This window comes from Sinocyclocheilus rhinocerous, unplaced genomic scaffold (genome assembly GCF_001515625.1).
Source record: "Sinocyclocheilus rhinocerous isolate Xijiao unplaced genomic scaffold, SAMN03320098_v1.1 scaffold751, whole genome shotgun sequence".
NCBI lineage: Eukaryota > Metazoa > Chordata > Actinopteri > Cypriniformes > Cyprinidae > Sinocyclocheilus > Sinocyclocheilus rhinocerous.
The window spans coordinates 1058938-1070323 of NW_015657293.1; the positions used below are offsets into that span (position 1 = coordinate 1058938).

Below are 11386 nucleotides of genomic sequence, written 5' to 3' on the forward strand. Positions count from 1 at the left end.
GGGATGTGATGTGCAGGGATGGGTTGGTGTCTGTATTCAGAAAGGCACGGAAAACAAATAACGCGCGTTCTAATAAAATAACGCGAGCCACTAAAGGGACATGGTTAGCAGCTTGCTAGCGGTAGCCTGTTACATTGAGCACGTGCGATTGCAAATCTCGAAAGTGAAAGTAAAAAGCGATCGTGCATTATGCGGCTCCCTCATGCCAACAGTCAAACATGGTGGTGGTAGTGTGATGGTCTGGGGCTGCTTTGCAGCTTCAGGACCTGGACGACTTGCCATAATTGATGGAGCCATGAATAGCCAAGTCAAAGTCTGGACTTAAATCCGATTGAGATGCTGTGGCATGACCTTAAACAGTCCATTCATGCTTGAAAACCCTCCAATGTGGCTGAATTAAAACAATTCTGCAAAGAAGAGTGGGCCAAAATTCCTCCACAGCGATGTGAAAGTATCGCAAACGCTTGATTGCAGTTGTTCCTGCAAAGGGTGGCACAACCAGTTATTAGATTTAGGGGGCAATTAATTTTCACGTAGTGCCAGGCAGGTTTGGACAGATTTTTTCCCTTAATAAATGGAATCATTATTTCAAAACTGCATTTTGTATTTACTTAAACGCTGTTTTGTACTCATTTATTGACGAGTCGGCTGCGGTGCGGCCAACTGAATGCGCTGCTTCTCTGCCGCTCACTGCACAGAACAGACGCCGAGAGAGGTGACACTTCTCCGGGAAAGTCAGACCTCGCGTTCGCGGGACAGCACTGGCGAAATCCTCCTACTGAACCATAGCTAAGGTTTATCCAAAAAAGTCGCTAGGTATATTCAATATCAATATTCTATGGAAAAAGCTGCTAAAAGGGTCTGAAAGTTGCTAAAAATTTTACAGTCTCTGCACTGGCTACTTATTAAGTTCTGTATCCGTTACAAAATATTATTACTTACCTATAAGGCCCTTAATGGCTTAGTTACCACGCTACAATCCATCACGCTCCCTAAGGTCGCAAAACTCTGGACTTTTGGTAGTACATAGCAAATTGATTTTTCCGTCTTTAATTTATTTTTCCGTACATTTCTGCCATATGTACATTAACTGCCAGTCACCACTGATAAGCTACCACTAAATATTGTAGAAACTTAATTTGCTGTAAAGTTGCTTTGCAACGATTTGTATCGTGAAAAGCACTATACAAATAAACTTGAATTGAATTGAAAAATTTAATCAAGGGCGCTTGTAGGCTTGTGCAGTAAAACGTGAACTCGCAATGCCTTCAAAGTAGACAATACCGGCTTTTTTGACAAAACGTGTTTAGGGTTCAGATCATGCTATATGTGGAGAATAACGCATGACAGCTCTTTTTTTTTTTTAAAGTGGCATTTATCGGTTTTTGCAAATGAACTCTTCATGTGTATATATATATATACACACACACACACACACACACACACACACACATACATATATATATATATATATATAATGTGTGTGTTTGTATGTGTGTATTTATATGCAAACGCTTTCCAATGAACTCTTCAAAGGACAGTTTTTTTAAATTTAGCTCACTTCTGTAGTTAAATTTGGCTACAAAGTGTAGATAAGTAAACACACACACACACACACACACACAGAAGGTTACACATGATGTATGCACACAAATGTATGACTGTGATCTTAAGACCGTGCGTGATGCAGTGTGCTACCGTTATCTGCGCTCTCCATCAGTACAGAGTAGTTAAGTAATCATTCAAAGATCCCTTTAAAGTTTTCACTCACTGACACCAACAAAAAGGTCAAGTATATTTGCGTGTGGCCAACACAACAAGCACTTCTCTAATAAAAAGTTACCATAGCTCTAACATGGTGACCACAGTTTATATTAAACCACAAGAAATGCCATGGATACTTAGGTTAAATCAATGTTAGGGTGGCTTTATGTGCTCTTTTTTTCAGGACATGCCCTGGCCTGGCATTTCTAAAGTGCCTAAAATGGCCAGGTTTTGGCTTTGTTTTCCTATTGACATGATCTGTCCTCATACATTATATGCATGTGTATTTGCATTGCTTTGACCGTTCTCTCTACGTCTCACAAACCATGATTGGTCGATTATGTACAATGCCTGCATGCTATAGGTCAAACTTCTTTTCACAATGAAAGCAATAGGAAAACAAAGTCAAGCCCAGACGTTTTAGGCAGTTTAGAAATCCTGCTAATGTCCGGGAGGTAGTATCTGTGCTTTATGAAGATTATTAATGAAGAATAGTATAACTGCACAGTTACAAATTCAGATGAAAACTCACGCGAGAGCCGGCAGTGCCTCCAAGTCACTGTGACTGGCAAATTACCATCAAATGTGATACTGCCCATCTATCATGTTCCACCAGCTTCAATGGGTCAAACTGGAAATGGATAGATTAATTACAGAGTAAACAACTCAACAAGCTCATAACCACTTTTGCTCATGTCCAAACAAATAAAACAGTACTGCAACACCAATGATTGTACATTTTTGCTGTGGGGCTAGTAAAAAATGCTGGCAGGGCAATACATAATCTAAACCTCTGTCTGACTGGATCTGCACATAAATCCATATCGTTGATCCCTGAATAAGATTACATAACAAGAACATTTCTGTATATTTAATGCCTTGGGGATGTGTGTTTATCCGTGAGGGATATGAAAATTCATGTGCTAAAACCTTTATGTCACACCGCTGTAGAAACAGGGTAAACGACAGGAAATGTGAGCACAAAAAATCTCATTAGCACAGGCTATATTAACACCTAACCACTGCAGCTCATTAAAACATGATATAACTGGCAAGTCTGAAACATTTTTCAGTATTTCAGTAGTAAAGACAGTAGGTGTTGGACAAGCTGAAGACTGTGAAACTGTACATTTAATAGTTAGGAAAAGTGTTTTTGCAAGGTTCTCTAAAAGTTATGAACAAATGTTCTTCCAGTAACGTTAACAGAACGTTCGTTATCTGAAAGTTATCAAGGTTATTATCTGGTCTGAAACATTTTAGTTAGATGTTAGCCTGTTTTTACTAAATGTTACCACAAACAAAGCAGTTTATGAACTGAATATAATAATCACTGATAAGAGCTTTCCGATAAAGATATAGTATAATTCAAAGTGTCAATATTGGTGTAAAACGAGATGAAGTTTTCTCTCAAGAGTTCCTCTAAACTGGGCTATAAATAACCTCATGAAACAGAGTGTTATCTATGAATATATAGCTTACCAGCTGAATGCCATCTTATCTAGAGAATAATCAGTTCATCTTCCTGAAGCAGTAACTCAACACGCACATCTAGCTAGGCAACCAGAACACAACATAGAAAGATCAAAATGCACACAAATTCACTCCAAGCCATATAAACAGAAAGTAAACAACAAAAATCTATAAATCTTCAAAGTGGTATCTAAAAATATGTCTATCTATCTGTTGTAAATCTATAAATCATACAAATTAGATCAAGTTATGCCTCTTTAGTGACCTTTTCATGACTTAAGTTGTTTGTAATAGCCTGAACAGAATTTTTTTTAAATCATTTGATAAATATTGTACTTACATAGAGCAATTTTTAATCCAGCCAATGACACAACATGCATCTATAGATGTATGTCTAGATAAAAATATAATGCATTAATAGAAAAATTTTGACTACTTTCCATTTTTCTCAGCCTGGAAAATTACAGTTTAAATTTGTACCCATTGCACCACGCATTTTCCAAAATTATACATTCCTCTAGGTTAAAGAAGTCATGATTATCATTCCATCAATGAGATCAAATCTTAATAAAGGTACTAACTTTAAATTGTAAATGCAATAAAAACAGTAGTTTCACCTAAAGACACTTTCTTTTCTCTGTCTGGTTTTCCATTTTCACCCTTTTCACTTTCTTATCTTCACTTTCTCTCTATTTGGTTCATTAAGGGTTTCAGGGATGGAGTCTCTGTTCAATGGATATTAATAACAACCAGTGTGAATGTGAGAGAGACAGGAGAGATAGAGAGATGCTGGTTGAGGGGGAAACAGATGGTCATTAGTAGATAAACAGGGACAATAAGATGTCTGATGACACAGACAGAGTAATAAATCAGGAGCGGGAATTTGTGATAAAAATGAGAGGATTGTGATTCTGTGTGTAGCACTTATGACTTGTGTTAAACAACATCAACCCTACAGCAAAAGCAATATCCCACTCAACAAATACAGAGAAAAGACAACAGGCTCACCTCAGCTGTACGCATCAACACTCACAAATACATTATTACAAAACTAAAACTGAAAGTAGTAAAATCATTTTGGTAACTAAAATAATATTGAAATAAAATATAAATATTAGACGAAAAACTTACTTGCCTTGTCGAATAAATGAAATAAGTTGAAGTTGAAGTACTAAAATTACGAAAACTGAAATAAAAATAAATTATAGCTAAATAGAAATATTTTTTAAAAGTAAAATCTAATAAAAAGGATAAAAGCAAAATTACTACAACAAAATTAGAATGAAAATATATAAAAGCTAATTCAAAATATCATATACAGTGGGTACGGAAAGTATTCAGACCCCCTTAAATTTTTCACTCTTTGTTATATTGCAGCCATTTGCTAAAATCATTTAAGTAAATAATCTTGCATCAATGAATAAACTCAAGATTCTAGCTCTTGCTGCCTGTTAGCAGAGCAGCTCTTGGTGTGTCCAGCTTGTAAACTGGAATGTTTCACATTTAAACATATTTCAAACAATCTGTTTCCATCCTGTAAGATCCTACATACTCCCACAATGCTTTCAAGTGTTTACAAAAACCTCCCAGATGATAAACGTTACTAATGCCACCATCATGGACTACTTTGGAGTTCTGTTGCTCTTGCTGACTGCGAGAACACAGCCTATAACACAACCTCAACACACACACACACACACACACACACAAACACACACAGAGAGAGAGAGAAATGAAAGGAAAGCACTCACACATGAACAAACAGAGAAAAAAATGTCTAATTTTAGTTTCCTGTCAAACCTGAAAAACTCACTATTTGGCAACAGTAATTTTCATACTAGAACCGAGAGCACATTCAAGTAATATCCCACACATATGTAGTAGATACACCATAATCAAGCTGGTCAATGCTTGGATCACATCTACAAATCAGTCATGATATAGGGAATCTGATGTTGCAATCTACCATGACAGGAAAATTATCCGGTGTATCATGTTAACCTTGTTTACCATTCCTTTTGATTGGTTCTGACAATGAACACCATCATGAAGCAATTTCTTACTCTACTCTCTCTTATGTGTAATAAAACAGCTTTAACAGTGGCAAACCTAGATTTCGGCCAGGCCGACAAAATAGTATTAGACTATTTGTGATTTTCTTGTCCATTCCCAATGTATCCATTCTATTTACAGACAGCCTTATTTTATCAATATATAATTTAAAAAAAATGTTTTTTCAAACCTTTTTAGTGAACTGTACAAATATTTATATGTGCATTACAATTGAAAATGTTGGGGTTGGTAATATTTATTTATTAAAAAAAATAATAATAAAGCACCTTATGCTCACCAAGGCTGGATTTATTTGATCAAAAATACAGTAAAAGAGAAGCCTACTATTGTAAAATATTTTACAATTTAAAATAGCTGTTTTGTATATGAATATATTTTAAAATATTAATTATTTCTGTGATGCAAAGCTGAATTTTCAGCATCATAACTCCAATCTTGAGTTTCACATGATCCAACAGAAATCATTCTAATATGTTGATTTGCTGCTTAAGAAACGTTTCTCATTATTATTAATTTTGCTGTTATTAAAATGTTATTAAAACAGTTGCTGCTGTTTTTTTTGTTTTTGTTTTTTAAACGGGAAACTGTGATACATTTAGTATTTTATTTTTAAACCGAACATTACATAAAGGTCTTTACTGTCACTTTAATGCATCCCTGCTAAATAAAATATGAATTTCTTTCAAAAAGGCATTTATATTATTTACTTAAGGTTTTATATATTTATATGGCTTTACATACTATAATACATGTAATTGTTGTTGTTATTATTATTAATTTCTTTAGGCTAAAGAATTAAAAAAAAAACTTTTAAAGGGGTCATATGATGCGATTTCAATTTTTCCTTTCTCTTTGGAGTGTTACAAGCTCTTGGTGCATAAAGAAGATCTGTAAAGTTGCAAACACTAAAGTCTCAAATACAAAGAGATATTCTTTATAAAAGTTAAGAATCAACCACGCCTACCTAAAACGGCTCGTTCTAACACACCCCACATGTCTACGTCACGATGTGAGAAGATTTGCATAACGCCGCCCAAACGTTCACGCAAAGAAAGAAGGCGTAACTTTAATTCTCACTGTTGCCGCCGCCGCCGTGTTGTGGAGTCGCTGTGTGTTTCGTTGTGAAAGCGAAACTACTTTGTTTGGCCTTCCAAAAGATGCCTTGTTTATATTGGGTTTTAATGTTTTTGTCTCGTCGCTACGGCTGGACAGGGTATCACAGTATGGTAAGGGGCGTAACATTTCCGTCACACGCTTGAGGTATTGGGCCAATCACAACGCACTGGATAGCTGCCCAATCAGAGCACACCTCGCTTTTCAGACTTGTAAAAATTGTAAAATTGTAAAAATCGACGCATTTCAGAAAGGCGGGGCATAGAGGAGAAACAATAATGTACAGTATGTGGAAAATAATGTGTTGTTTGAACCTTAAACCGCATAAACACATTTCATTACACCAAATACACAAAATAATGTTCTTTTTAGCAACATCATATGACCCCTTTAAAACCCTGAGTTTTTGAATTGCTCACATACTAAGCACACTCTCAGAAAGAAAGGCACAATAGCTGTCACTGGGGCAGTACATTTTTAAAAGCATTTCAAATGTACATTTTTAGGTACTAATATGTATCTTTAAGGTACCAATATGAACCCTTTATGTACCTTTTGAAAAGGTGCCTCCTCATTAACAGCTTTTTGTCCTTTTTTCCGAAGAATGCAACACCACACCAAAACTTATACTTACCAACTGCTTGAACTAATACACAGGATTTCTCTCTAACAGAGAGGAAAAACATCTACAAATATGCTGGAGAATAACGGCACTGCATCACTACCATTGAGGTAAATAAAAAGCAGCCATCAAGGAGATAGACTGATATCTTCATGTTCTTTTGGTACAAATGTGTCCCCTGAAAGCAAATGCAAAGAAATCTGCTAACTAGATGATGCTAACTCATGGGACATATGCTGCAGGACAGCACTAATAAGTGAGGTGCGATTTCATGCTGTTATCTAAATGTTCCTGACCTCCCGAGGGAAGCCGTGGCCAATCAGATTGTACTTTACGTTAGGCTACATTGTGACAGTGATGTGTCCCCATGACAGTCCAGACCGCTGATGCCCCGCTACAGGTCTCAGGGCACCTCTTCCCACAATGCCTCGCTCTATCCATGTGTGTGTGTGTGTATCTGGACTTAGATTCATCAGTCTTTTTGCATGTGATAGTTCACACCCTGCAGAGCTCACAGCCAGAGGGGTAAACAAACTCTGTGGCCTGAACACACACAAATGCATACAAAGACACACAAAATCGGTCTTTCTTCAACACAAGGCCTCTATCTCTCGCAAAGACACCGAGATGCACAAACACACACAAGAAAGCCAAATTGGATGCACATTCAATTCAAAACAGACATCGGCTCCATTGCTGTGAATACAATGAAAATGTATGTGAGTGATAGAGAGCTGTGTGGAGTTACACACACTTCAATGGCATCATTGAGTTCCTCGCCAGTCTCGGAGGGCGCAAGCATCTGACTATACCACACACACGCTTGGCAGATTGTACCAAAATCGCTACGTCTCCTTTCAAACTGACAGACGACCAACATACACACACAAGGCCCCCTTTACAACCCATTATATTATACCATACACAGATCTATAAATGGTCCATTTAGGATTTTAAAAGGGCATTAGTATTTGATTTGTGTTGCGTAACACAAATTCCATTGTGTACGGCGGCCTATCGGTTTGATTCGGCCAAAGCAGTCTAAATGAGCCACGATTTTATCATTCTCTGACAGAGAAATGTAATCATTCTTAGACAAAACTAACAAAAAAGTGTGTGTTTATTACAGGTCTAAGAGAGTGTGCTCACCTGCGGTGTAAGAAAATTTCTAATCTGAATTCTACACGCGATCTGACTGTAAACACTTTAACTCAGATAAGGCCGATATCCATTCTAAACATGGCAGGAATTACGGCGTTCAGGTCAACAGCCTTCCAACATCATCTGCAGAATGTAAGCAAACTGTAACAGAAAGATATCGTCCCCAGAAAGAGACAAAAAAATATAAATTTTTCAACAATAAATCTCAATGCTATATTCAAGCAGTCTAAAGCAGTCTGAAACGTCCAGCCTTACAAAAAGTCATCATGGTTCGGGAAGAACACAGCGATGTTCAAAAAGCATTTTTCTCTTTCATTTTTTAGTAAGGGTAAACTTAAACAGTCACTGAAGTGAAAATGAAATGTATTAGAAATATTTATTATGGCATTTTCATTTCTACATAGCAGAGTTTTGAGATTTCACCTTTAACAACACTGTAAATTACCACACCTTAATAGAAGGCTCAAAACGCAATGACATTCAAAGATTTTTATGAGCAGTCCAAGTGTCCAAATGCCTTTTGGGCCCACTTGTACAGTTTAAGGCAGTAGTTTTCAATTGGTTTTGCATCATAACCTAGATTTGACTTTAATTACACAATGGCGACCCAAATCTGTAACAAAAAATTTGATTGTGTAAAATGTCAACAAGAATCTCCTTAAAATCAAACGTGAAAACTTAAAATAGACTAAACATTATGCTAAAGTATTAGTATTAGACAGCATGAGCCCTGTTTGGTGAACCCAACCTGCTATCTGACAGCAGTACTAATTTAATTCCTACTTGATTTGACTCGTTTAACACAAAGACCACTATCCAACCCCCACCTGCATTAAAATAAATCTACTACATACAAAAACTGATATCAGAGAGGGAGTTTTGCAGTGCGGAAATTACATGCATTATAATATCGGATAAAAATGATTTTATAAATATGAAAGGTGTATAAAGTTGCATAAAAGGTGTAAATAAAATAATATAAAAATGAACATTATTTGACATTTAAAAAATAGCCATGGCTATTTGACCCGCAGTTTGTTTTTGCTGCATGCACTGTTTGATTGGATGCACTGCCTTGATGTCAAAAAACAAAAATATATGGGATGGGGTTTTTTCCTTATGATATATGACACTGTTGGTTCTCTGCTAGCCATGAGCATATGCATTTCTTTGGCTTAAACAGTAGAGTATGGTGCTAGCAACAGCAACATCATGGGTTCAATTCCCAGAAAATACATGAGTTGATCAAATGTACCTTAAATAAATATATATATAAAACATATCAAAACAAACCCGAGGCCCATTTTTGGGTCACGACCCACCAGTTGAGCACTACTGCTATGTGGACCATCAAGGTGGTACATACAAACTATGTTCCCATACATCACCTCCCAGAAACTAACCAGGGTGTGGGGCAAAAATGCCCCACATTTTTATTTTCTCATTTTATATCTGTTATTTAACGTTTGATTTATTTCATAATATGCAGTAACTGTCCAGTGAAGGGTTTAGTGGTTTTAGCGCGCATCATAGTGATACTATTATTAATCTAAAACATCAAAATTTGCTCTGACAGCTGTTGAGAGACTAGCTAACTAATTAAAAACCAAGCAGAAGATTTTATTTACATTTGGCAAAGAAACTTGCATCACATTCAATGTATAGATTTAAGCAGTTCTCACATTTCCTGGGAATCGAACCCATGTTGTTAGCGCCATGCTTTCCTATTTGAGCTACAGGAATTGCAATATTTTCCACACCTATTTGATGTTGATTCCATTAAAATAGTTCATGTAAATGCTGTGGGTTTTATACTGTTAAAACATCTTTGTAAATGTAAATAATAGACATTGTCCTTTACTGGGCTCCCACCTGTATGAAATTTTTGAATGAACAAAACTCATTCACTTAACCTAGCATATGAATGACAAAATAACATATTAAAGATGTCAAACTAGACATCATTAATAGTAAACAATAAGCATATGGCAGCAATAAGCATCCAGCTGATGATTCACAACAACACACATGCAGGAATGACACTGAAACACTGAATGAATGACAAGATGGTGGAAATAATGTGAGATAAAGAGCAAAAAACCGATGCCCACCATCTTGCCATTCATTCATTCCTCATACCTTGACGCTGGTGCTGCTGGTCTGAGTCTCGGCCTCCGTGCACATGTGTCCGCCGCTGTTCTCTCTCCGCTCCCAGAGGGAGTTGGTCCGTGTGTGCCTGCTCTGGAAGGCGATCACGGAGGGGATGGTGTCCGCCGCGTCGGTCTTGATGAAGAGGCCGTGCAGAGTGGTCGCCGTGCCCTGCGAGATGGTGGTGGTCTGGTGCGGCGAGTTGGACTCATCCGAGTCGCGGCAGTAGATCACCCCGCTCTGCGAGACGTGGATGCTGGGAGCGCAGCCCATCGTTCCCCGCGACTCGCTGCGTAAAACCCGGAGGAACGGATCTCAAGACCGCCGCCGCTCCCGGGCCGCTGTTCCCCCGGTACATTGGCCGGTGGTCGCGCTGCTCAGTTCCGCCTGCCTCCCTCCAGCGCGCGTCAAGGAGAAACGGAGAGGAGATCCATCTCGCCGCGTTATTTATCAGTGATGATATCAGATCAGATCGATGACACCTCGTCTGTCCAATCGTGAGCCCGCTGAGTTTGTGCCATGTCACATTTTGGACGAATTACACCCTAATTTCACCTCGGCGTATGATACTAAAGGTTCAAGCTGCACGATGCGATCCATTTTCTCGCGGAATTGATCATCTGTATGTTCATCACGACGGCGGAGCTCTTAAATAACAGACGCAAAGCATCAGACTGTGAGAATATGCCTCAAACTTACACTCATGGTCCTTTAAGACACAGCAGCGTCATCAGTGACAGACACGCACATCAGTGACTCCCTCTTCCCATGAAAACACACACACACACACACACACACACACACACGTCTGGTTTGCTATCCTTGTGGGGACTCTCCATAGGAGTATTGGTTTTTCTACTGTACAGACCGTATTTTCTATTGCCCTATACCAACCCCTCACCTAAACCTACCCCTCACAAAAAAACTTTGTGCATTTTTAGATTTTCAAAAAACTTAATTCTGTGTGATTTATTAGCTTGTTTACCCGTGGGGACCTCAATTTAGGTCCCCACCGTGACACGAGTCCCCATGAGT

The 11386-nt window shown here is 37.9% G+C and overlaps 1 protein-coding gene across 1 annotated transcript in view; it reads right to left on the bottom strand.

Moving 5' to 3' along the window:
* Positions 1-11064, bottom strand: part of pde8b (phosphodiesterase 8B) — a 49536-nt gene extending 38472 nt beyond the window's left edge. Inside the window, exon 1 of the mRNA XM_016528751.1 lies at positions 10343-11064. Coding sequence (XP_016384237.1) covers positions 10343-10624 — 282 coding nt within the window. The 5' untranslated portion in view covers positions 10625-11064. The remainder of the gene's footprint in view (positions 1-10342) is intronic.
* Between the last annotated feature and the right edge of the window lie 322 nt (positions 11065-11386).